This window comes from Chiloscyllium punctatum, chromosome 22 (assembly GCF_047496795.1).
Source record: "Chiloscyllium punctatum isolate Juve2018m chromosome 22, sChiPun1.3, whole genome shotgun sequence".
Lineage (NCBI taxonomy): Eukaryota > Metazoa > Chordata > Chondrichthyes > Orectolobiformes > Hemiscylliidae > Chiloscyllium > Chiloscyllium punctatum.
The window spans coordinates 92,427,398-92,455,080 of record NC_092760.1 but is presented as its reverse complement, the minus strand read 5'-3'; the positions used below and the strand labels follow the sequence as shown (position 1 = coordinate 92,455,080).

The 27,683-nt window shown below is 48.7% G+C and overlaps 1 protein-coding gene across 2 annotated transcripts in view; it reads left to right on the top strand.

Moving 5' to 3' along the window:
- Positions 1-27,683, top strand: part of LOC140493855 (SH3 and multiple ankyrin repeat domains protein 2-like) — a 1,358,365-nt gene that overhangs the window by 656,506 nt on the left and 674,176 nt on the right. For both annotated transcript variants that reach the window (XM_072592836.1, XM_072592837.1), the window contains one exon: positions 26,750-26,857. In XM_072592836.1, coding sequence (XP_072448937.1) covers positions 26,750-26,857 — 108 coding nt within the window. The remainder of the gene's footprint in view (positions 1-26,749; positions 26,858-27,683) is intronic.

Here is a 27,683-nt window from a genome sequence, read left to right as displayed (position 1 = left end):
GTTCCCTGAAGGTGGCAACGCAGGTCAATAGCGTGGTCATGAAGGCATACAGCATGATTTCCTTCATTGGACAGGGCATTGAGTACAAGAGTTGGCAGGTCATGTTACAGTTGTATAAGACTTTGTTTTGGAATACTGTGTACAGTTCTGCTCACCACATTACCAAAAGGATGTGGATGCTTTGGAGAGGATGCAGAGGAGGTTCAACAGGATGTTGCTTGCTATGGAGACTGCTAGCTATGAGGAGAGGTTGAGTAGATTAGGATTATTTTCATTGGAAAGAAGGCAGTTGATGGAGGACCTGACTGAGGCCTACAAAATCATGAGAGGTGTAGGCAGGATGGATAGCAAGAAGCTTTTTCTCAGAGTGTGGGACTCAATTACTGGGGGTTACAAGTTCAAAGTGAGAGGGAAAAAGTTTATGGGAGATATATGTGGAAAGTTCTTTATACAGATGGTGATGGGTGACTGGAATGCATTGCCAGTGAAGGTGGTAGCGGCTGGAATGATAGTGTCATTAAGATGTACCTAGACTGATACACGAATGGGCAGGGAGCAAAGAGATACAGATCCTTAGAAAATGGGCAACAGGTTTAGATTGAGGATATGGATTGGCACAGGCTTGGAGGGCCGAAGGGCCTGTTCCTGTGCTGTAATGTCCTTTGTCCTGAAATATTAGCTGTGATTTCTCTGCACACACGCTGCCAGCCCTGATGAGATTTTCCAGCAATTCCTGAATTGGTTTCTCATTTCCAGCATCCACAGTTCTTTGTTCTCTGGTGCATTCCTTGCAGGCATTGCCACTTCACTTCACCAGTCTTCCAGTGAAGTGAAGTGTCGTTTTGTACAGTACACTTTGGGAAGACCTTGGAATGTAGGACTATATTGTGGTGGATATGATAGATTGTGGTTTCCTTACAGCTGCTTGTGTGTTATGGACCAGGCCAGACTGCCCTCAAAACATTTCAAGAAGTTAGCCGAGTCCCTAATTTTTTCTTATCTAAAAGCGCAGTGTGAAAGGATGTTCCAGATGAGATGCAACTTGTCAAATCACTCAGTTTTAAGTAAAACAGATTTTATTTAAATGTTGCAGTAAAACATGAACAAAAGTAAGCGGGATTTAGAATAACTTAACTATTGGAAAACTTACCTGCCCCAATACAGCAACTTAATTAATGAACTGTCCCAATATAGTAACATCCCATATACACACCCCTTGGCAAAAAGGTAAATTCACACACAGATTCTTACAGGCAGGAGGGATTAACATCCAGAGAGAGATTTCAGAGAAATTTAGAAGAATTCTTTACTGAAGCTTGCAATTCTCCTGGAGTCTCACATCTTGTGACTGCTCCAGCTACAAATAGACAGCCTGAACTGGAAGAGATGGCCACCCCCCTTCCATTGTTAAACACCGAGGATCCTGAAACCTAAACACCTCTGCACCTCTGCCTTTACAACCTCTCTTCAAAACAAAACCAAGCACAATGTAACCTTTTTAAAGTGACAGCATTGTCATGTGCCCTATATGCTGCAGCTGATGGATTGTGGGTGAGTTGTTCCGCTACAATGGCTTCATACTTTCTTCCAGCTGGAAGCAGTGAAACAATGCCATGAATTTTTCTATTTCCCTTGGAATCTTTTGGAATGCTTGGATGAGTATTGAGACAGTAACCAACTGCATATTTTTCTCTGACTGTCCAGCCTCTGAAAAGTTGCAATCTTTCTGAAGAAGGGTCACACTGGACCTGAAATGTTAGCTGTGATTTCTCTGCACACACGCTACCAGACCTGATGAGATTTTCCAGCAATTCCTGAATTTGTTTCTCATTTCCAGCATCTACAGTTCTTTGGGCTTCTGTTTTGCAATAATCATTAAGCAGCCTGTATCCTTTCTTGATACAAATGGTATTCTCCCAGTTGGTTCACAGCTTCTGTAATGAGCAGATTGGCAAAACTTTGCTGCATTCTTAGTGTTCCTTTCTATGTTTTGGCTTGAGATTTGTCTTAGGGTTTGGCCAATTGGCTCTGCATTCTTCCTGATTATAGCCTGTTCCTTTTATCATTAATTGCTTAAATTTAGGAGCACTCTATCCTCGTCCAACACAGGGAATACACCTGAAGGCTTTTGGATTTGAAAGAATGTTTAGATCAGGAGAGTGTGAATCATTTAGCTGCCTGCATTAACCTAGTAAAATAACGGGTCACCCATTTCAAATCCATAGGCAGGAGTGTGTATAATCAGATCAGAATAATCTTGATCTTATTGATTGGCAGAGCAGGTTTGACTGCTGCCTAACTCTTAATTAACATGAACTATTGATAGACCCAGTCACCCCAGCACAACATCATTCTGTCTGGTTCTCATTGTTTCAATATTAACAGATGGAGGTTTGGTCAATTCCAATATATGTGACTGTTGCTGTAGTTCCTAATAAATATCCAGCCCTCAATCACAAGATTGGCAAAGTGACAACTACCTCCAGCAGCCCTTTGGTGATGTTTCAACGCAATTTTCAGTCAGTTTGCGACAAAGATAGAAATCAAAATTTATTCAAAAGTGATAAAGGTCTTTAAAAAATGTCTTTGTTTCGGGGAGTCGTTGTGGTAGAGAATGTTAATAAACCAAGAGAGCAGAATAAATATTTGAAAATGAGAAAGTGACAGGACTGTAGGGAGAACATGGAGTACTGAAGTTAGTTTCGTGTTGTCTCAAATTGCCAGTTCTAGTAAATGGGCCAAATGGCCTCCCTCTGTGCTGTGAATGTTTAAGAATTTCATTGAAACATAGACTGAAAGGAGGGTCAACCAGCCCATTGTGCCTGTTCGGTGGTGTGTCTGACTGGTTGCTATCCTTCACTCTACACTGGGCAGCACGGTGGCACAGTGGTTAGCACTGCTGCCTCACAGCGCCAGAGATCCGGGTTCAATTCCCGCCTCAGGCGACTGACTGTGTGGAGTTTGCACGTTCTCCCCGTGTCTGCGTGGGTTTCCTCCCACAGTCCAAAGATGTGCAGGTCAGGTGAATTGGCCATGCTAAATTGTCCATAGTGTTAGGTAAGGGGCAAATGTAGGGGCATGGGTGGGTTGCGCTTCGGCGGGTCGGTGTGGACTTGTTGGGCCGAAGGGCCTGTTTCCACACTGTAATGTAATCTAATCTAACCCGCTGCTTTGCAATCTCATCTCTTTAAATATTTATCAACTCCCCTTTTGTAAATTACTTTGCTTCTGTCCCTCTCTCAGACTAGGCATCCCCAATTTCCATGTTGGGTTGGTACATTTTTCACCCAGTCTTTAATATGTTTCAGTAAACATCTGCTATATAAAAAATATCTTATTCCTTTAGTTTTGAATTCAGTGTGGGACAGAGGTTAGTTCACTCTGAAATATTGTATGAAGTAAATTGGTCCTTTGAGAGTTTTAACCTAAAGTCTTTCAAAAGTAGATTATCTTTAGCCTTTCATGCATCATTCTGAAAGATTTTAATGTTTAGACTTTATTTAGCAGTGACAGCACCTCAGCAAGTCCCCACTCCTCATCAAATATAAACAGAGCTGATGCTACAGATTGTGGTTTAGATTTTTTAATTGTGTGACTGAATTAGCACACAGCACATTGTCACATTGGGTCGTATTATCGACAGATTCAAACCAGAAGCTACACAATTATGTCAAACTGAAAAATGGAGATTCATTACTGGAGAGGTCACTCAACACTGTTTCAATAATTCTCAAAATTTACAGTAGCTTCTCAAACAAAGTTTCAACAAAAGTGTCTTTTTTCAGTAATGCTCAGTACGATAACGTTCAGGCCGTGACTGTTACTAAAGGATGAAGGCGAGAACACAGATCGACATGTTATGTCCACTGTCCCATTTGTCCACCTGTCGAAACTGGAGCCCATCTGAAGCATTGCTGCCGGTATTCTAACACACATTGTCATATTCACCTACCAATTCTGGCCTGCTGTTGGTCTCAAGGTTCAACAATGCCTCAATTTTAATATTCTCATTCACATTTTTCGGAACCTCTAACTTTCCCCTGTCCCACAACCCTGTGATACCCATAAGCTTCCTGGCCATCCTTGCTCTCATCGCTGTTCTATTGGCAGCCTTGTCTTCACCTGGCTCAATTCTGAACCCTTACCCCACAGTTAGTTTGTCAAGAAATCTGAAGAGTTTCACTACATTGAATGTGGAACATAAATGTCAGCTCTTGTTGAAAGCCTCACATTCTGAACAATAATGTTGGTCATTGTGGACAGAACGTTCTATGTTCGTCAGCCTGTTATAATATTCTTATCTTAGGAGTCTTCAAAATAAATGTGCACAATTTTCCCTTTCATTCTCTGTCACACAGTAACAGAAACTTGCAGCAGTTGCATTTTCATAAATCTGACATTGTCTGCCGGTATGCATTTTCCTTTACTCAGATATTTCACATGTCGAGAATTTAATCTGAACTTCAAAAGCAGGTTGAAAGAGTTTATTTTAGACATAGGAAAGGTAGAACAGAGGCAGGAATTGACATTGTGCCCCTGCAAAATGAGGCTGGAGATGTAGTAATGAGGAACAAAGAAATGGCTGAGGAACTGAATTGGCATTTTGCATCATTCTTCACAATGGAAGAAACCAGCACTGTACCAGAACTTCAAGAGAGTCACGGCCCAGAGGTGAATGGAGTGGTCATCACTAAGAGGAAGGTACTGGCACAATGGAAAGGTCTGAAGATGGATAAGTCACCTGGAGCAGGAGATAGCTGAGGAGATGGTAGAGGCATTGGTGGTGATCTTTCAGGAATCACTGGAGTCAGGGAGGATATCTGAGGACTAGAATATGACTAACGTAACACCCCTGTTTAAGATGGGAAAAAAGCAGAAGATAGGAAGCTATAGATCAGTCAGCCTAACCTTGATCAATGGCAAGATTTTAGAGTCTATTATTAAGGATGAGATTGCAGAGTATTTGGAAAAATACGGTAAAATAGGGCTGTGTTAGCAAAGCTTTGTCAAGGGAAACTCATACCTGACAATCTGGTGGAATTCTTTGAGGAGGTAATGAGCAAGTTAAATGAAGTGAACATGATCTGTTTGGTTTTCCAAAAGACCCTTTTAATAAGGTGCTGCACAGGAGGCTGCTAAACAGACTAAGAGCCCATGGTGTTAGTGAGAAGGAACTGCGGGAGACCCGGGTTTGGCTGACTGGCCAAAGGCAGAGACCGGGGAGAGTGTAAGTGGGTGTGTAAGTGGGTGAGCTGATGGTCATAGCCCTTGATATCACTGATACATTCGACTGAGTGTGGCATCAAGAAGCCCTTGCAAAACTGAAATCACCGATATCCAGGGCAAACTCTCTGCTGGTTGGAATCATACCTGGCACATTGGAAGATGGTCATTGTTGTTGGAGGTCTGTCATCTCAGCTCCAGGACATCAATGCAGGAGTTTCTCAAGATGCTGTCCTAGGCCCAGAATGCAAGAATGGGTCAGAGCTAGGAATATTGTGGCGAGTAACTCACCTCCTGACTCCCCAAAGCATGTCCACTGAAATTCAAAACAAATTGATATTTCAAACTAAAAAAATTAAAGGAAGGAATTGCCTGCCTGCAGAAGGTGCCGGAATCCATTAAAGCTGCAGGGAAGGTGGGGGCAGAGAGGAGAGTGGGGGCAGGGAGGAGAGGTGGTGCAGAGAAAGTGGGGGGAGGAAGGAGGGGGAGAGCGATGGTGGTTGTTAGAAGGTGGGAGCAGGGAGTGAGGGGGTGATGGTGGTTGTTAGAATTATCCACCTTCACATTGGAGCCAATGAGGACAGATCTGCTATATTCAGATCAAAGAACCACACCTCCTTTCCCACACAGCTGAAAATTCATGGAAGTAGGAATTGTATGGAGAATCCCAGAACCTGATTGCACCTGCTCTTTGAAAGGGGCCCCTTGCAGAAATCTGAATGTTGGTATATCATACAGAGAGAGTTGAGGTAAATGATCAGCCCCAATGTGATTCAATGGCAGAGAAGGCTCAACAAGTTGTAAGATCTTCTCTTGTTCCGAGATTTCCTCTTCAGAACATTGATCCACATTGAACAGTATATGTGTGCTATAGAAAAACAAGTAACCGTGGAGGCAAAGTGTAGCACTGGAAAAGCGCAGCAGGTCAGGCAGCATCCGAAGAGCAGGAAAATCGACGTTTCAGGCATTAGCCCTTCATCATGTGGGCGTGGGGTAGGGCAGCTGAGAGATAAATAAGGGGGTTGGGGGTGGGGGTGAGGGTGAGGTAGCTGGGAAGGCGATAGGTAGATACAGGTTGGGGGTGGGGGGGGGGAATGATGGTGGTAGGTTGGAGGGGAGGGAGGAGCGGATAGGTGGGAAGGAAGATGGTCAGATAGGACAGGTCAAGAGGGCGGTGCCAAGTTGGATGTTGTGGATGCTGGAGATGTAAAGCAAATAGTAACAGAAAAATTGCCATGAAAGTTCAGCAGGTTAGGTAGCATCTATGAAGAGATCCAGTGACTGTTCTTCAGAACTGAGGGGTTCTCTGAGAACATGGATTCTGAAGACATGCTCAAATCTGCTGAGATTCTCCAGCAATTTCTGCTTTTGTTTATTGTCTATATATTGTCTGCTTTTCAGTGCTACATTCTAACCTCTCTCTTGGTCAATAGAGTCATCCCAAGATGTCTATGGCCATCATTAGTGCTTTATTTAATTAAGTTTATTGTCTATAATTTTGGACTTGACACAGATGGAAAGGCTTTCTTTTTTATATAAAACCTTTTCATTATCATAATGATCTCTATCAAGTCAAAACGTTACGTAATTTAACACCTCTCAAACTGAATTGCTTTTATTTGATGTAAGACTCATGGTAATTTTGGTTTGGTTTTAAAAGCTCTCAAATAAATTGTTGTAATGTTTCTCTTACACATTTAAATCAGGACATTATGTAAAATAAACTTTTCTTTGTTCGGGCTATTGAGGCATCTGCTTTAATATTTAAGTTTGAGAGCTGAATTTGTTGCCAATATCTGTCTGTTTGGAGAGGCTGTGAGGGAAAACCGTTCTAAGCTGATTGTTTCAGCTTGAAATCCTGGTATTGTGATCAGAGGTTCTTTTGCACAGAACCTAAAAAGCCCAGAGGATAAGCCATTTTCGGTTGAAGGGCTCACTATCCACTTTCCAAACAACTGAAGGCCCAAAACACTGGACTGTTTCCTATCTACCAGAACACTCTAAGCATTAGAAGGAATGAAAGCTATTCTGTAAAAATTAATTTATGGGATGTGGGTATCACTGACAAGGCCAGCATTTATGGCCCATCCCCTGTTTGCCACAGGGTATTGAAGAGTCAGCACATTGCTGTGAGTCTGGAGTCACATGTAGGCCAGACCAAGTGACAATGACAAGTTCCCTTCCCTAAAGAACATTCGTAAGCCAGGTGGGTTTTTCCAACAATTGACTGCGTCACTGTTCAGTTAGCTCTTTACTTCAGATTTTCATAGAATCCCTACAGTGTGGAAACAGGCAATTCGGCCCAACAATTCCATACCGACCCTCCGAAGAGTAACCCACCCAGACCCTTTCTTCTACCCTATTACTCTACATTTCCCCCTGACTAATGCACCTAACCTCCACATCCTGGACTCTATGAGCAATTTAGCATGGCCAATTCACCTAATCTGCACATCTTTGGACTGTGGGAGGAAACTGTGGCAGTCAGAGGAAATCCATGCAGACACGGGGAGAATGTGGTTCCCCTGTTCAAGAAGGGGAGTAGAGACAATCCTGGTAATCATAGATCAGTGAGCCTTACTTCAGTTGTTGGTAAAGTGTTGGAAAAGGTTATAAGAGATAGGATTTATAATCATCTAGAAAGGAATAATTTGATTAGGCCCTGTTCAAGAAGGGGAGTAGAGACAATCCTGGTAATCATAGACCAGTGAGCCTTACTTCAGTTGTTGGTAAAGTGTTGGAAAAGGTTATAAGAGATAGGATTTATAATCATCTAGAAAGGAATAATTTGATTAGGGATAGTCAGCACAGTTTTGTGAAGGGTAGGTCGTGCCTCACAAACCTTATTGAGTTCTTTGAGAAGGTGACCAAGCAGGTAGCTGAGAGTGTTAGTGCGGATGAAATGATATCAGTCCGAGCCCAGAGTGCGGTTCAACAATCGGTAACGTTTATTGATACAGTAACACCGGCGGAGACCAACCGAGGTCCGAATCTCGGCTGTTCTGCTGTTCCCGCGCACTGCTGCACATTATATACCTTTCTTTGTCAGGATGTGAGGATTTTGAGTATGAATGGGATGATAGTTCCTCATCATCGCTGGGGTAGGTGCAAATGGTGGGTTTCCTGCCCTCCCAGGAGAGTTGCAGTGTACACACAATAGGGTGCGAATTGTATTATGTAAACGGGTCCGGGTACTATCTGCTTGTCTCTCTGTGAGGGCTGGGGGCTAGCACCCCCCTTTGTTCCCTTGGGGGTGCTGGTGTGTATTAGTCTGTTCGTTCCTGTCTGGTGGATGCCTGTCCTTTGTGTCAGGATGGTTCTGTATTGATGAATATGGGTGTGTTTCAGTCAGTCTCTTGATTTGATTTGGAGATGGGTCTCCATATTAATTAGCTCCGGAGTTTCGCTCTATGAGTCGTCATGGTTAGTATCTGGCCTAGTGTGGATTTGATCTGTCCTCTGGCTCCCATCTCCCGGTCACGTGGGTGGACCGGAAGCTGCTGAGTTCTGTGGGTTTAAGCTGCGGCTGCCGTTTAAAACACAAAATGAATTCCTATCGTTTTACCGATGTAGGCATAGTCCCGTGGCAAATGCGGGGCGGCTCTGATACCCGCTTGCAGTCCCCCCTTTCAGCAAGGGGTGGGACACGTCCACATCCTCGATGCCGATATCTTGAAAGTCGGTTCCTCGCCCGGTACATTCCGCCGGCTGTCATGCTGCAGTCATGGGGCCTTTGGATAGTCCCGGGAGATGGTTACATTGACTCGAGCCCTGTGAGCTCGTGGTGCCTGATCGCCCGCCAGGAGTCTATGGTCTTTCTGGCCTTTCGTTTCTTGAGCTGACGGCATGAGTGACACGCCACCAGGAGCCAGGCCAGAGCCACCAGTAACTGTATGCCTACAATGGTGTGCGAGATGATTCGGATCCAGGGATGTATGTTTACGTTTAGGCCCCAATCCCACACCCTCTGTGCCCAGCCCTGCGATATGTGATTGTAACTGGTGGTACAGTTTCACTGAGTGTCCTACCCGGGTCCTGAGCTCCCGTAAGACCTCGGCCAAATGTGGGATGGGGGCTTGTTTGGGCTCCTGATATTCCCTGAGGGTGTCCCTGAATTTGTCGGTAGTTTGTATGGACTCAGGGTTCCGTCGTCGGACCTCTGAGATGTGAGCTTGCCCAATCGTGACTGGGCGCCTGGGGGTGAAGCAGAACTCGTGCTGGAGAATCGGGCACTGCAGCCCGTTATACCAAAATGAGGTTTCAAGAGTGGAAACACAATACTGTCCCCTTCCACTATACCCCGCCCTAGTAAAGTGGGGGCTCGTGGGTTCGATTTCAAGGGTACAGCCCTGTGTCCGGTTGAACCCGCATTCCACTGTTTCACTCCTTCGTATGGGGTGAGGGCAGATGGTAATTACCCCCCGACGCTTGCAGTCTGTAAGCGTCACCCCGTACACAGCACCGTTTCGAGATATGGCTGTGTGGTGAGCTAAACGATATTTGAGGGAAGCGTTTTCCCGTATGATAACGATGTTCTCAATGTGAAACAGGGGAAATGGCCCCGGCCCTGGGGTGACCACGGGGATCAGGAGGACAATCCTGACTCCTGTCGCCTCACTTACCTCACAATCGGGAATCACTGGGTACACTCTGGTCATACCCTTCAGAGTCCGGCTGTCGAGCGGCCCGGAGCGCTCCGCGAGTGAGGCCAGTTTGGCGCTGTCGATCCAGTCGGCCACCTCCCCCCTTTGGACCTGGTCAAGATTATGCCGGATCTGGGCTACCATCCACAGGCCATACGCATGGCACAGCTGCCCCTCGTGGATATGGGCCGTGTTTTCTCTTTCCCGGTCTATAAGGTGGTTAATGGTGTGGGCGTGTGTTTCCAGGACTGCAATGCCGTCGAGCTGGATGTATGCTCCCTCTTCCTCCAGGAATGCCTGGTCTGCCTGATTTGTGAGAGACCTTTGTAGCAGGTCCCTCATTACCCCTTTTAGCTGCTCGATCTTTTTGTTAAGGCCCTGGATGTCTAGGGAGTTTACTACGGATGTCCCCGTGTTGAGTCCTGTGAGAGCACCGTTGACTATGTCCCGCCTGTGTCGTTGTGTGCGTGTGTTATGTATGTCGGTCCAGTAGTGGGTTGCCCCCATGGCATCTATGGCCCTCTCTATAACCTCCTTCCCCATCACGGCGTATAGATTGCATACCTGTACTGTGCAATAGTCCGATACCTGGATGTCCGATATATTGACCAGCACAGGTACGACCTCGTGTCGGACGTTGTCATAAAGGACGTCTCCCTCATCCCACAATACCAGTCCCCCCGCGGGCCCCGGTCCCAGAGAGGGGCACGGCAATATCTCGGGAGTCATGGTCGGGGGTGGTGTGGTTGGGGCGGGTGGAAAGCACAAATACAAGGAGATTACTGAGGCATTGGTGGACTCATAATACCCGGAAACATACAGATACCGTAAAGTGAAAGCATCAAAGGCCGGGGCAGAGGCGAGGTCCTCCGGCATGGCACACATTGTCCCGAACATGCAACCCCCCCAAGTCCATCGCCTCAGCACGCCGGAGGCAGGTCAGCCGCGGGTCACACTCCGACGTGCAGATGAAACAGAGTGTCTGTACGCCTGGGAAGACCTCCAGCCAGGTGTTGTAGAACGTGTCGATCTTGTCGGGCTTGTTCCTTGCAGGAATACAGAAGGTGTTGGACGCGTTGAAGGCAACCCCGTGGCGGTAGAAGTTGTCATGTATCTCGGGGAAAGAAGGCCTGAGTTGTAGGGTGAAGAGGAGAGCAGGGAGGAGAGCGGTGCACCAGTGAAGCATGATCTGTGGGAAGAGAGGGAGAGAGAGAGAGGCACCCTTCCCAAGGGTGTAGGGTTAGTGTGTGTAGGAGCAGGCCTCCCCGGACCGTTCCGCCCGTCGCGCTGTAAGGAGAAAAAGGAGGCGGTTAGAGTCAAGTCAAAAGTGGGGGGGGGGGGTGTCTGTCCGATCGGGGCTTAAGGGAAGGGTTTAAGCTGGGACCAGTGTTCCCATCTCCCCTTCCCTTTCATGTCAACACAGGCGCAAGTGTTGCTGGTGAGGATGATTTCGTGCGGTCCCAGCCACCGGGGGGGGGGGGCGAAGCCGGGCCGGTCGGGGCCGGCCCTGACCAGGACTTTGTCCCCAGCGCCGGGAAGGGGTCGGGCGGGCAGATGCGGTTGCAGTTTTGTCTGGTCCCTAATGTCCTGCTGGTCACACGCAGTTTGTCTAAGGGACCGCAGCTGAGCGTCCAGCTGCCTGATATAGCACGTCATTCTGTCCCTCAGGGGGGCCATGTCTTCCCCCCAACCATGACGTTCTCTGGTAGTCACATGGCCCTCCCCGTCATTAGCTCAAAGGGTGTGAGGCCAGTGGAGCGGCCTGGGGTGGCCCTTAAGCGCATCAGTATGCAGGGCAGAACGTCCACCCAGCCCTGCCCTGTTTCGGCGATCGCCTTGAGGGTCCGGTTCATGTGCTCAACCATCCCGGAGCTCTGGGGATGGAACGGGACGTGGAAGCGCTGTCTGATGCCTAGGAGGCGGCTGGCCAGTTTCATTGCGTGCCCGGTGAAGTGCGTGCCCTGGTCCGAGTCAATCTGGAGGGAAACCCCCCAGCGCAGGAAGATGTCGAAGGCCAGCACTCTGGCCACGGTGGTGGATGTACAGTCCCGTGTAGGGAAGGCTTCTACCCAGCGCGTGAAGTGGTCAACGATCACCAGGCAATACTTCTTGCCACGGCTGGAGGGTAGGGGGCCTGTGAAATCAACCTGGAGGTTCTCCCAGGGCCCCATGGGCCGTGGCTGGTGCACCAGGGGAATGCACAGGGGCCGCCCCGGGTTGTGATGGGCGCAGACAACGCATCGGCGGCAGTGTTTGGCCACATCGCGGCCGAGGCCGGGCCACCACCAGTCGGTCTGGAGCCTTGCAAGCGTTCCGTCGCGGCCCGCGTGGTCTGGCTCGTGGTGTAGTTGCATCAAGGTCGTTCTGATGGCCGCGGGGGCCACGACCCTGCCTCCGAGCCGCCACACTCGATTGGGGTCGCGGGCTGCGTCCTTTGCCAGCCAGTCCTCTACCTCTCCGGGCTGTGCCTAATTCTGGACGTCCAGAACGTTCACGTCCCAGACCTCAGTAGCTGATGCTGCATGCGCGGAGGGTAGTGCCGCGCCCGTGGCGGCCTTGGCGGCCCAATGATTCCCTCGCTGTTCACCGGTGGTGGCCCCCTGGTGTGCTTTAATTTTCACCACCGCGGTGAGCAGGGGGAGGCATGCGGCCACCACCAGGTCGCGGACCGTATTTTCGTGTTTAGTCTGGCCACCGCCGGCGGTGATAAAGCCCCAGCGGCTCCACGCTGCCATGTCATCATGGACTACCCCGAAAGTGTACTGGCTGTCGATAAAGATGTTCACCCGCCTGCGTGTTCCCAGTCGGAGTGCGGCGGTGAGGGCGACCAGCTCCGCGACCTGGGCGGAGGTGTCTCCTCCCCCATCGTTCCCTGTGCTCGGATGGTCCCGGTATGGTCGAACATCGCCCATCCCATTTGGTAGGACCCCTCGACAAGCCTACGTGAGCCGTCCACATACAAGGTCAGGTCGGGATCAGGGACCGGGCTGTCAGCCACACAGTCCCCCTCCGCCGAGTCGATGGCAGCCTGGCAATGGTGGGGCTCCCCTACCGCGATAATCCCGTCGGCGGGGTTTGGTCCTGTGTCCCTAACAATCTGAATGGACTGGTCCCGGGGGAGGAGAACCACCTCCCAAGTTGCCCTGCGGGCATCTGAGACCGTCCGGAGGCGGCCCGTATTCAGGAATTCGACTATCGTGTGTCTAGTGTGTAACATTATCTGGCCGGACATGGTGACTGGCTCACACACCCGGTCCGCCCACCTGGCACAATCCAGCACCGCCACGGAGCAGTGCATGCCCTTCACAACCGGGGACTCCTTTGTGGAGTAGTAACCCACTGGTCTCATGTGGTCGCCTGAGGTTTGGGTGACAACAGTGCTGTAAAACCCCCCTTCGAGGCCGTAAAAGATGTGGAAGGGCTTTGATAGGTCGGGGAGGCGCAGGGCCGGGGCGCTGAGGAGATGGGACTTTAACTTAGAATAAGCGTCGTCCTGTTTGGGTCCCCATACCACCCTCTCCGCTCCTGGCCTCCCCGCCCCCCCCCCCCTTCACCAGGCGCTGAATGGGTTCGGCGATAGTGGCGAAATGTGCAATGAAAGAGCAGCAGTAGTTAAAAAGCCCCAAGACACGGCGGATTCTCCTGACTGTGTCCAGCCGCGGCATGTCAGCGATGGCCGACTTGCGGTCGGGGGGGTAGGGTCTTACTTCTCTGGCTGATGTCGTGTCCCAGGTGCCGGACTTTAGCCAGTCCGACCTGGGCCTTCGTGGGGCTTATTTTGAATCCTGTCCGAATCCTGTCCGGCCGAGGGTCTGCAGGACGGCGGCCAGGGCTCCCAGGTGGTGGCGCATGTCCGTGGACGCGATCAAAAGGTGGTCTACATACTGTAGGAGGGTGCTCGAGAAGGGGGAGAGGTCACACCCCTCCAGGGTCCGGCTCATGACCCTGTGGAACATGTTGGGGCTGTTGTGGAAGCCCTGCAGCAGGCGGGTCCATGTATACTGTCTGTCCCGCAGCGCAAAGGCAAACCTGTCCTGTGAGTCATGGTGCAGGGGAATGGACCAAAAGCCATTTGCCACCGGACAGTAAAGATCCGGTGTGAGGGTTTGAGGCCATTGAAGATGGTGGTCGGGCTGGCTACGATAGGGTGCTCTTTGGGGGTGACCCTATCGAGTGCCGTGTAGTCGATGGTGAGCCTGTAGCTCCCATCCGGCTTCCGGACTGGCCATATAGGGGAGTTGGTGGTGGACACCGTGGGGCACAGGACGCCGTGCCGGGTGAGCTCGGCAACGATTGCCTCAGTGGCACACAGCGCCTCAGGTTTGATCAGGTACTGTCGGTGCGGGGCGTGTATGGGACCGGGTATCCGCTCAGGAGGGGAGCGGACAAGGCCGCAGTCCTGCTTGCTCGTGGCCCACACCTCCGGGACAAGTTGGCAGACGGCCCCGAAGACACCGTCCTTGGCCCAGTCGGCAGATTTAGTGTGCACCCATCTACCCTCGTGGGTGCTCTTGTGAAATTTGCGGGATGACCACAGGAGGCGGCGGTGGGACACGTCCACCACCGCCCCCAGTTCGCCCAGAAGGTCGATACCCATAATTGTCCCCTCCCGAGTTTGGGCAAACCCAGAAATGCACGGGGAGTAAAATGTTGTCTACCTCTAGGAGGACGGCCTCGCTTCGGCGTGCAATAACCAAGCTTCCCCCCAACCCCTTTAATGGAAAGGGAGTGATGGGTGGAGGGAAGGTCGAGGTCGGTGAGGGAGACCGACGCCCCCGTATCGATCAAAATCTTGCAGCAGCGACCCCCTAGCGATGCGGAAACCCAGATACGGGGGTCGGCTCCCGGGATGGGGGCCGACGCTACTCAGTCTTTGCGTCGGGCGAGCAGCTGTAAAAGCTTGAGCAGCTGGTCCTGACTGAGTTGATCCCAGTCGGGGGCAGTGGGTTTCGGGCTTGGGCTGTGGGGTTTGTGGGGGCTGCGGTCGCTGTTGACCCCTTGTCTGGGGCGATCCTGGTCGTGGGGGCGCGAGGATTGCGGCTGTGAAGGTGGCTGGCCCCACTTTGGACCCGGACCCCAGGGGCGTCGGTAAGAGAGCGGGCATTGGGCTTTGCGGTGCCCCGTCTGTTTGCAGCACAAGCAAACATCCGTCGAAACTGCCGCAACGCCAGGCGCCGCTCGGTTGGCAAGGGACATGGCCCTGTTCTCAAGCTCCGAAAAGGTGACATAAGGCACCAGGCCCGTCCGTAGGACTGCCTGGTGTGTGGGGTGCAGGCCGTCTTTGTTTAATTGGACAAATGCGGGGTTCTGCCTATCAGCGTTGGGAACCCCGCTGAGTGCTCGGAACGCCTCAAAGTTGCGGACCCCATATTCCTGGGCGCCCTCCTCAGGTTTCTGAGTGATACCCACAATGGCGTTCCAGTCGACCGGTGTATGGCTGAGCGCCTCGCTGACATCAGCCTTGAAGTCGGCGAGGGCAACCTCCTGTTCACGACGGCTATCGCTGAGGTCAGCGCACCAGGACCCATTCTGGTGCGCGGGCTGGAGCCTGGACCACAGGTTCTCCGGGAGTTTGGTCCAGACCAGGCCGGCCACGTCCCTATTGTGGAGGTTGTGGCAGATCTGCATCTCCCTAAGCCTCTGCCAAAATTCAGCGTTATTGTGGTGGGGCTTAAGGGCAGGGAGCCTGCCCAGAAATTTCATGGTGTCGCCCGGGGTCAGGGAGACGAAGGTCATCTTAAGGCGGGGGTTAAGGGCAAGGGTCGTGGCCCGTCCCCTTTCCCCTCCCCCGGGAATATTTTCAACTTTCACCGGGGCTGCACGGTCATAGCCCGTGCGCGATTCCCGGGTGTCCACATTGTCGGTGAGCCCCTCCCAGTCCCAGGTGGGGGATGGCGGGGCGCTGGGCGCATCGGATAAGGTCGGTAAAACCGTACGGGCAGCAAGCGCCTGGGCTTCTAAGTGCTCTGTGGGCTGCTTTTTCTTGTCTTGGACAGAAAGCTGAACCTTGCCAGCAAGCCTAACGTGTGCCTGGAGCACCAGGACGCAAGCTTTCTCGTACCTATCTTTCTTCTGGCGGGCCCACCACTCGCGCTGTACATCCATCGGGTCAGCTGGTTGCCAACCTGAGCGAAGCATAGCCTTAATAACTTTTTTATTCTCGTCGGCTGTAAAACGGGTAAAGGAACCCTCCGGCCCCCAATCCAGGTCTGCAGCCGCGCTTCCACCCCTGGTAGGGGCGCAGCGGGTGTAACTTGACAGAAGCTAAACTACAGTAAAGCTAGCAGGTGTGCTACGGGATGTCGCTGGCACTAGTTTATTAATCTCCCAATCGGGGAGCCCACTCCCTGTTAGTCGAACCCTAGCACCGCGGGTCAACCTAGGCAGGGGTGGGGATAGTTACAGACGGGGTGTGTGTCAATTCCTGAGCGTGTGACCCCTGGTTACCGTGAGTCTCTCTCTCTCTCACTGCCTGACGTTCAGCGGCCGTGTGTACCCCGCGAACACTGGGCGTGAACCAGGGGCCCGAGTGCAAGGAGGTGGGGGGGAGCGTGAACGCAGACCTAACCGCGCCTGATCCTGCAGAGGCCAACACCTCGGGACTGCGAAGTCAATGGTTTTACCAATGTAGGCATTGTCCCGTGGCAAATGCGGGGCGGCTCTGATGCCCGCTTACAAGAGTAAACCAGTTAATGTGGTGTATATGGATTTCAGCAAGGCATTCGATAAGGTTCCCCACAGTAGGCTATTGTACAAAATGCAGAGGAATGGGATTGTGGGAGACTTAGCAGTTTGGATCAGTAATTGGCTTGCTGAAAGAAGACAGAGGGTGGTGGTTGATGGGAAATGTTCATCTTGGTGTCCAGTTACCAGTGGTGTACCGCAAGAGTTGGTGTTGGGTCCACTGCTGTTCGTCATTTTTATAAACGACCTGGATGAGGGCGTAGAAGGGTGGGTTAGTAAATTTGCAGACGACGCTAAGGTCAGTGGAGTCGTGGATAGTGATGAAGGATGTAGTAGGTTGAAGAGAGACATAGATAAGCTGCAGAGCTGGGCTGAGAGGTGGCAAATGGAGTTTAATGCAGACAAGTGTGAGGTGGTTCACTTTGGTCGGAGTAACTGGAATGCAAAGTACTGGGCTAATGGTAAGATTCTTGGTAGTGTAGATGAGCAGAGAGATCTCGGTGTCCAGGTACACAGATCCTTGAAAGTTGCCACCCAGGTTGACAGGGTTGTTAAGAAGGCATACAGTGTTTTAGCTTTTATAAATAGAGGGATTGAGTTCCGGAACCACGAGGTCATGCTGCAGCTGTACAAAACTCTAGTGTGGCTGCACTTGGAGTATTGTGTACAGTTCTGGTCACCGCATTATAAGAAGGATGTGGAAGCTTTGGAAAAGGTGCAGAGGAGATTTAGATTCTTAGATTCTTAGATTACTTACAGTATGGAAACAGGCCCTTCGGCCCAACAAGTCCACACCGACCCGCCGAAGCGTACCCAGCCAGACCCATTCCCCAACATTTACCCCTTCACCTAACACTACGGGCAATTTAGCATGGCCAATTCACCTAACCTGCACATTTTTGGATTGTGGGAGGAAACCGGAGCACCCGGAGGAAACCCACGCAGACACGGGAAGAACATGCAAACTCCACACAGAGAGTCGCCTGAGGCGGGAATTGAACCCGGGTCTCTGGCGCTGTGTGGCAGCAGTGCTAACCACTGTGCCACCGTGCCGCCCCACGGTGTTACTCGGGTGTTGCCTGGTGTGGAGGGAAGGTCTTACGAGGAAAGGCTGAGGGACTTGAGGCTATTTTCGTTGGAGAGGAGAACGTTGAGAGGTGACTTAATAGAGACATATAAGATAATCAGAGGGTTAGATAGGGTGGACAGGGAGAGCCTTTTTCCAAGTATGGGGAAGGCGAGCACAAGGGGGCATAGCTTTAAATTGAGGGGTGATAGATATAGGACAGATGTCAGAGGTAGTTTCTATACTCAGAGAGTAGTAAGGGTATGGAATGCTTTGCCTGCAACGGTCGTAGATTCGCCAACTTTAAGTACATTTAAGTTGTCATCAGACAAGCATATGGATGTACATGGAATAGTGTAGGTTAGATGGGCTTCAGATTGGTATGACAGGTCGGCGCAACATCGAGGGCCGAAGGGCCTATATTGTGCTGTAATGGTCTATGTTCCACACAGACAGTCTGAGGTAGGAATTGAACCCGGTTTGCTGGTACTGTGAGGCAGCAGTGTTAGCCACTGTGCCACCTATTTGATTGAATTTCACCTGGTGGGTTTTGAACCCACTTGGTTTTTGGTGGTGTAGTTACTAGTCCCACTGACATTACCACTGTAACACCACCTCCCTGGCTCCTCAGTCCAGCAGCTGCTTGTCAGAGCCTGGGGAGAGAAGGACAATCCAGGAGGTGTTAGAGAAAGGTGGGAAGGGGTTTTAAATGCGTCAACTGAGACCTATATTATCCAGGGGGTTTAGGAAGAGATTCTTCTGACCTGACCACAAGGGAATCAAATGAGACTTTTCCTGGACTGGTCTGTGCCTGATTTACAGTAGGATTGTTCTCTGGACTGTTTGTGCTGCCACTGTTAACATTCACAGCTACCAGCAATTGTAATAAGCTGAACTACAAACAGATTCCTCTCTGATACCAAATAACTCAAGTGCTTCAACACAACTCAATAAGATTCCCTCATTACCTGGAGGAATAATAACAGGATAGGTCGATTGCATTGGAATGCAAGTGTACAGGAGTGGGCTTCTATAGAGCTTAAACACATCGACTTGTTAGACCCAGCAAACTGTTTCTGAGATTGAAGTATTTTTATGACGCTTCTTTTGAAACCCCCTCAAAATAGAATTGTGAAGTAATTCTCTGGGACTTCTGCCCAGTTTGATGGGGTAATGTTCACTGCTCATTAAAAACCAGATGGAATCACTAGGACTTTGTCGACAATGCCATTCAGAAAAGTGTGTTGCCTCTCAGTAGCTTAAGCTGTTTTATGATTAGCCCTGTATTTCAAACCTTCGAATGTCACAGCCTTTCTCGCTGTTTTCTGGCTGCTTATTTACTAGATGTTGGTCATTAGCACAGACCATGCCCCCCTGTAGCTGAAGGTGGAATATGAGAGTGCGAGATAATAAGAATGTGATCTTTTCTTGATTGGGACCTGTTTAAAAATGTCCTGAGTTTGTGAAAGCTGTTCAGAAACGTACATTTTCATTTGTGTCTCCTTGATAAGCTGGGAAACTGAAACATCACATCAAATTCAGTGGATGTTTATTAATGAGTCATGGGAAAGTTTGCAGTATCACAGACACTGGTACCACTGCTATTGGAATCACATCTTAAACAATAAAAACTGATTAATTTGTATAGCACCTTTTGTGATTTCAGGATATTCTAAGGTGTTTTAGAGCCAATTAATTCTTCTGAAGAAGGGTCACTGGACCCGAAACGTTAACTCTGCTTTCTCTTCACAGACCTGCTGAGCTTTTCCAGCAATTTCTGTTTTGTTTCTGATTTCCAGCATCTGCTGTTCGTTGTTAATTTTACATTTAAAGTGAGCATTGTTGTAATGTGGGAAACACAGTAACTGCCTGAAGGAAGTGAACTGCCTCTAATACTGATGTGATAATGACCAGATGGTTTTCTGATCTTTGTTGATCAGTGAATACTGGTCAAGGCAAGGGATACATGCCCCATTCTTCTTAAAAGTAATGTCATGAAGCCTTTTCTATTCATCTGAAAGAACATTTGGGACCTCATTTTAACAACCCCATCACCAAGACAGCATTTCTAACTACTCCCTCAGTACTACACTGACAGGTCTACCTTGGTTAGATTAGATTAGATTCCCTACAGTATGGAAACAGGCCCTTCAGCCCAACAGGTCCACACTGACCCTCTGAAGAGTAACCCACTCACACCCATTCCCCTAGCCTATATTTACCCCTGACTAATGCACCTATCACCATGGGCAATTTAGCATGGCCAATCCACCTGATCCATACATCTTTGGATTCTTGTGCTCCAATCCTGGACTGGTACTGACCCCCACACACTTCATGAAAGCACTGCCCTTACTGAGCTCTGTTCACTTCCAGCATTTACAATCCCCCCTTGTATTTATAGTCATTGAGTTGTACAGTATTTAAACAGACCCTTTGGTCCACTAGTCCATGCCAACCATAATCCCAAACCAAACTAGTCCCATCTGCCTGCACCTGGCCCATATCCCTCCAAACCTGATGTCGGAGCAAATTCCTGCAGATTCTAGAATTTGTGCTGAAAACAAAGAATGCTGGAAATCACAGTGGGTCAAGCAGCGTCCTTTATCCAAATGTCTTTTAAACATTGTCACTATACCTGCATCCATCACTTCCTCTGGCAGTTCAATCCACACATGAACCTCTCTCTGTGTAAAATAAACACTGCCTCACATGTCCTTTCTAAATCTTTCTCCTCACACATTAAAAATATATCCTAGTTTTGAACTCCCCCTTAGGCAAAAGACCCTTGTTATTTATAACTCATGAAAACAGTGCGATTATTACTGATCTGCAAGTTAATTCCATAGTTTCACCTTTGACCTGGAATTCTTCATTCCCTTGACTTTTAAAAGTCTATCACCTTCAGTTTTAAGGTTAACAATTGATCCAGAATCAACTGTCATCTGCAGAAGTGGGTTTCAGGCTTTTACCCCACTTTGTGACAGAGGAATAGCTCACTAAACAAATCCAGAGCTTCCTGCATAAGAATATAAAAATTAAGATAAAGAAAAAATACGTGCTGATGACAAGTTTCATATAGAAATTAAAATTTTCACAAGGAGTTGAAAAAAACAATTAAACAAAGTAAAGAGAGATTATGAAACTAAGACTGGCCATTAACATAAACGGGAATCCCAAAATCATATTTAGGCATTTAACCAGTAAAAGAGAGGCGATAACCTAGTGGTATTATCCATGGACTGTTATTCCCGAGACCCAGATAATGTTCTGGGGACGCAGGCAGTTGGTGGAATTTGAATTCAATGAAAAAGAAATCTGGAATTAAGAGTCTAATGATGACCATGAATCCATTTTCATTTGTCAGAAAACCCCATCTAGTTCACTAATGTCCTTCAGGGAAGGAAACTGCCACCCTTACCTAGTTTGGTCCCCATGTGACTCCAGACCCACAGCAATGTGGTTGGCTCCTAACTGCCCTCTGGGTAATTAGGGATGGTGGTCTAGCCAGTGACGCCCTCATACCGGGAATGGATTAAGAAAAAACGTAAAACCAATCAGGACCAAAGCAGATATGTAACATGGAGCATGGCCGTGACCAAAGTATTAAATTAATATTTTGCATCTGTCTTTACGAAAGAGTTTGCAGTTATCCAGGCCAGGGTAACAGAGGAGGAATCTGCCAATAAAAGAGTTGAATATTCATAAGGAGGAGGCATTGAATAGGGTTTGATATTTTCAGATGAAGCAGCATTTGGACCAGATGTGATTCGTTTTAGGAGATTGATGGAAATGAGAGTGGAAATTGGAGGGACATTGACCATAATCTTTCAGTTTTCCCAAAACTGGGGCTCCACCAGAAAACTAGAGAATTGTAGACATTATACTCTTGTTCACTAAAGGTTGGAAAGATAAACCCAGAAATCACAAAGCAGTCAGTTCAATGTCAGAGATGGCGAAGTTCCCAGAATCAGTAATTCAGGAAGGAATTAGTAATCACATGGACAAATGTAGCTTAATTAGGGAGAGCCAGCGGATTTCTTAAGGTGAACTCATGTTGCAATAATTTGCTGGAGTTTTTGATGAGGTAACAGTGAGGTTTGATGAGGGGAACTCTGTTGATGCGTTATACACAAACTTTCAGAACATGTCACAGAACAAAGCTGTGATCAAAGTTCCAGCTCTTGGAATACAGAGAGCAGTGGCAATAAGAATACAAAATTAGCAGAGTGATAGGAAACGGAGGGTTATGGGTAATGGCTATTTTCTGTGGGGGTGGGGGTGGGGGGGTGGAGGAAGGTTTGTAATGAAGCTCCGCAGGGGTTAGTAATGGAACCCTTAGTGGTTCGGATTTATATTAATGATCTTGATGTTGATGTGCAGAGGACCATTTCAGAAGAGTGATAGAAATATCACTGGCCCTTTGTTCATCTGGTTTTTTTTGTCAAGTCAGTGAGAAAACCAGAGAGCTGGAGACTGCCTCTGGTGATTGCAATTCACCCATTGTGTCTGTAGACAGATGCATACAGTACAGGTCCAACATCACAGCTGAGAATAGTCTGGGAGAGCTGTAGCTTTATGCTAATTGTGTCCTGTGATTGATGTGAATAAATCCTGCCCATCTCCAGCTGTTAGCAGGTAACATGAAAAAGATTGAGGCAATTAGTCTTTTTTTCAGCATAAGCAATAGACTGAAATGTTAGCTTTTAAAAAATGCTGAAGAAATAAAAGTCAGACATCAACAGCAAAGTCTGATTGAATTATTCAGTAATTGGTTCTTCAATCTTCAATGACATTTAAACTTATCATCAGTGTTTTCAGGAAAAGGATTGCAAAGTATTCTACACTCATATCATTCTGAGACACTGGAATTTTAACACAAGTCAGTGGGTGGGATTGGATGGGGTGGATCCAGTGGATGGATTGGATGGATGGATGGTCAAAAATGGACAAAAATGACAAGTGGGCAAAGGACTGATCAGACTTTAACCTCAACTCTACGTCCCTACATATCCTCAATAACCTTTCGCCCCCTTGGGAATCCAGAATCTATTTGCTTCTACCTGAAAGTTTTTTAAAGATTCTGCATCCATTGCCTTTTGATGAAGGGAATTCCAAAGACACTCAACCCTCTGAGAGAAAGAGTTTTTTTTCTCAACTCAGTTTAAAACAGACGACCCTGACTTTTATGCTAACATCAGTTCAGGATGTCTTTGATTCTGACACTATATTGTTGCGGATCTTGGAAACACCTTTCAATATGGGGGATCAATTCCCCGATGCTCTAACCAGCACCTCTCCCTTTTACTATATGCAGTATCAGAGATCCTGGCAATCCTCAGGGAGCGATCATTTGTGACAGAGTCAACTATGGTGGATGGGATGTTTAACTGAGCTCCCAGTCCCTTCAACAAAAAGATCCAACTGCAATTATTTGAAGACCAGGGGAGTTCTTGACCCTTGGCTAATGCCATCTTGAACTAAAACTTAAAGCAGATTATCTGGTGATATTCATATTGCTGTTTGTTAAACTTGCTGTATGGAAATTATGGTCTGATTTCATACATCCCAACCATAACTCCCTTCAAATCAATTACCTCATGTGCCCTGGAGACTGCAAAAAAAACCACTATTTATTTCTTTTCAGTAGCCAGTCATGTCATTTGCTGTTTCTTGAATCTTGTTACATACAAATTATTTGCAGTCCTTCTCTCCAAAATAACAATGACTACACTTTAATGGTCATTAGAAACTTTAACTTATCATGGGGAGATGAGGAAATACAAACAATCTCCTGGTCTGATGGCTCTTTTGAATCAATGCTTTTGTCTTTCTTGTCATTACACAATGTTTGAAAATTGTTATTTTCCATCCTTACTTCGTAAACAAAGTGATGAAAATCAGAAAAAGTCACAGGCACACAATCGCACCTGGCATGACCTCTATCTTCAACATGACCATGAGCTATTGGGCAGTAATACTGTCCAATGAATGGTCAGTACATTTACCAAGGGAGCAGTCCCACAATATTTTGTTTCAATCAGGACAGAGGCCAACAATTCCTCTTCCCATTAAAGACTACATTTCCTGAATAGTTATTTTCCCAATAAGGTGTTCCCTGTCCAGGATTTATTTGGAATATGAATGGCAAGCTTTTCAAATTAAACAAAATCATGTCTGTGTTACAAACAGCAAAGTCAGAAGTCACATGACACCAGGTTATAACCCAACAGGTTTATTTAAAATCACAAGTCGCTTCACCTGATGAAGGAGCAGTGCTCTGAAAGCTTGTGATATTAAATAAACCTGTTGGACTATAACCTGACTTTATCCAACTCAGTCCAACTCTGGCACCTCCATACCTTGGCTACAAAGGGCAGGAATGATTTAGTAAATTCACGCAGAGTGTGTGTATGAGAATATCAGCTGCACAAACCATGGGTAATAATGGCCAGGAGTTCTGGCTTTATCTTCCGAGTTTGGAAGCAGGTGAGATAAAACATGGGACAGTTTCAACATTTGCAAGAAAGCCACTAGACCAAGTCTCTTACAGGGATCGATATGATCACCTGGAGCTTTTTTTTATTGAAGGAAAGATAGACTGGCATTGGAAATAATAACTGGCTTTCAACAGGCCTCAGCTGGCTTTCCTGCTGTGAACCTGCCCTTTCAGAAGTGGGGAGGGGTGGGGAGAGGGGTGGGGAGAGGTGGGGTGGGTGGGGAGAGGTGGGGGCGGGGATGGGGGTGGGGAGAGGCGGGGAGAGGCAGGGAGGGGTGGGGAGGACTGGGGAGGGGTGGGGAGATGCTGTTAGCTGTTTATTTTCATATTGTGGGGCTCCTTGTATACAAATCACAGAAATGTAGCATTCAGGTATAGCAAATAGTTAGGAAAGAAATTGATATATTGTGCCAAATATTCCCTTCCCTATCGATAGGAGGAGGGGTGGGGAGAGGTGGGAAGGGATGGGGGAGTGGGGAGAGGTGGGGAGGGGTGGAGGGGCAGGGAGGGATGGGAAGAGGTGGGGAGGGGTGGGAAGAGGCAGGGAGAGGTGGGGAGGTGTGGAGAGGGGTGGGGAGAGGGGTGGGGAGAGGCAGGGAGAGGTGGGGAGGGGCGGGGTGGGGTGGGTGGGGAGGGGCAGGAAGAGGGGTCAGGAGAGGTGGGGAGGTCTGTGGAGGGGTGGGGAGAGGTAGGGAGGGGCGGGGGGAGGTGGGGAGGGGTGGGGAGAGGCGGGGAGAGGTGGGGAGGTGTGGAGAGGGGTGGGGAGAGGGGTGGGAAGGGGTGGAGAGAGGCAGGGAGGGGTGGGGAGAGGTAGGGAGGGGTGGGGAGGTGTGGAGAGGGGTGGGGAGAAGGGTGGGGAGGGGTGGGGAGAGGCAGGAAGAGGTGGGGAGGGGCGGGGAGAGGTGGGGAGGGGTGGGGAGAGGCGGGGAGAGGTGGGGAGGTGTGGAGAGGGGTGGGGAGAGGGGTGGGGAGAGGCAGGGAGAGGTGGGGAGGGGCGGGGAGGTGTGTGGAGGGGTGGGGAGAGGTGGGGAGGTGTGTAGAGGGGTGGGGAGAGGCATGGGAAGGGGTGGGGAGAGGCAGGGAGGGGTGGGGAGAGGTAGGGAGGGGTGGGGAGGTGTGGAGAGGGGTGGGGAGAAGGGTGGGGAGAGGTAGGAAGAGGTGGGGAGGGGCGGGGAGAGGTGGGGAGAGGGGTGGGGAGGGGTGGGGAGAGCTGGGGAAGGGTGGGGGGTGGGGAGAGGCAGGGAGGGGTGGGGAGAGGTGGGGAGGGGTGAGGAGAGGCAGGGAGGGGTGGGGAGAGCTGGGGAGGGGTGGGGAAGGGAGAAAGGAAATAGTCATGGAAAGTGCTGCAGGTGTGATCTAACCAACCTCCTGGGCAATTGAAACAAGACTTCACTGCTCCTGGACCCAAATCCTTATACAGTAAAAGCTAACATTCCAGTAGCCCACTAATAACTTGTTGAACCTGAATATTAGACTTTAGTGAATAAATGACAAGGACACCCAGGTTCCTCTGCACATCTGGACTTCCCAAATTCTCGCCATTTCAGAAATACTTTGCCCATCTGTTTCTCCTACCATTGGGTAACTTCACATTTGCCACATTATATTCCACTTGTCATGTTCCTGCCAGTCATTAAACCTGTCCAAATTGTTCTGAAAATGTTTTGTATCTTCCTCACAATGCACATTCCCACTTCGCTTTGTATCATCTACAAATCTGAAAATATTACATTTGGTCCCCACATCCAAATCATTGATGAATATTGTGAATAGTTGGGGATCAAGTACTGACCCTTGTGGTACCCCATTAGTCACAGTCTGTCAAAGTGAGATGGCCCATTTATTCTCTTTTTTAAAATCTGTTAATCCAAGTTTAATCATTAATCTATGCCAGTCCTTCACTCCTATTCCATTATATCCATGCTAAATGGTCTACCCTTGATCTTGAGTTGATGGTCCCTCATTTGCACTTTTCTGACTGGCAGAAATATCCTCCCAGCATCGTCCTCGGCCAAACCCTCTAAAAATGTGACACCGTCACTCACCCCTTTAATGTCCAGAGAGACAAGGTTGATTTCACCAAAGAAATTTCTTCACTTGAAAGATTGGGAATCTTTGGAATTCTCAATCCCCAAGTGGTTTGGATGCCAGGTTTGGGTATGTTCAGAACTGAGATTGACAGAACCCAGGTTTATAGAGGGTGGGCTGTGGTCTTATTGAAGGGCAGAACAGTCTAGTCATAATACTTTTTTTTAAGGTTAGATTCGCTACAGTGTGAAACAAGTCCACACCGACCCTCCAAGAGCAACTCACCCAAACCCATCTCCCTCTGACTAATGCACCGAACACTATGGGCAATTTCCCATGGTGAATCCATCTGACCCACACGTTTGGACAGTGGGAGGAAACCGGAGCACCCGGAGGAAACCCACACAGACACGGGGAGAATGTGCAAACTCCACACAGTCAGTTGCCTGAGACGGGAATTGAACCTGGGTCTCTGGCGTTGTGAGGCAGCAGTGCTAACCACTGAGCCATCGTGACATCCTGTTTCATATGTTATGCTTCAGCATGCTTTGTATTTTCCTAAAAGCATCAACTAATCATTTCCTTTTGTATTTCCTGATGTACTAGTTCTGAGTATTGGAGAAGGTGGATTCTGGGAAGGCAGTTCTCGAGGACGTGTTGGATGGTTTCCTGCGGAATGTGTGGAGGAAATTCCAGCAAATGAAAGCCGGCCAGGTAAGACTGGAACAGAAGGGATGGTGGGAAGCTGGTTAGAGAAACATTGAACCTGTGGTCGGGTGTAGTCCACATATGAAATTTGACTGAGTGCAGCAAACTTTTTTTAATTTCAAAAATAAACTTTATTCATAAAATATTTTGATGTTCTGTACAGTTGGTCATGCCATACATACATAAACATTCCATTTCTTTGCATACAGAGATCAGAATTTATCATTTGTATATACAGGTCTGTATGTTTATCAATCATATATCCACATATTTAGCTGAGATGTCAGCAGAGCCCAAATGACTGCGTGGGCCCCCTGTTCTTCTTTAGGCAGGCAGATGTTACATGGTGGTCTTTCCCCAGTGTGCCTTGGCAGCAGCTGCCCCAAGCTTCAGTGCATCCCTCGACACGTAGTCCTGGACCTTGGAATGTGCCAGTCTGCAACACTCAGTCCGGGTCAACTCCTTCAACTGGAAGATCAACAGGTTTCAGACCGCCCAGAGAGAGTCCTTCACCGAGTTGATGATCCTCCAGGCACAGTTGATGTTCATCTCGGTGTGCGTTCTGGGGAACAGACTGTAGAGCATGGAGTCCCGTGTCACGGAGATCCTCGGGACGAACCTCGACAAACACCACTGCATTCCTCTCCAGACTTCTTCTGCATAGGCACATTCCAGAAGGAGGTGTGTGACAGTCTCGTCCCCCCGCCCCTCCCCCCGCAGCCGCTTCGAGAGCAGTGTGCGGTGCAGGAGAGAGTCCAGGCGTGCATAAAGGATCTCACAGGCAGAGTCCTTCTCACCACCAGCCAAGCCATGTCTTGGTGCTTGTTGGAAA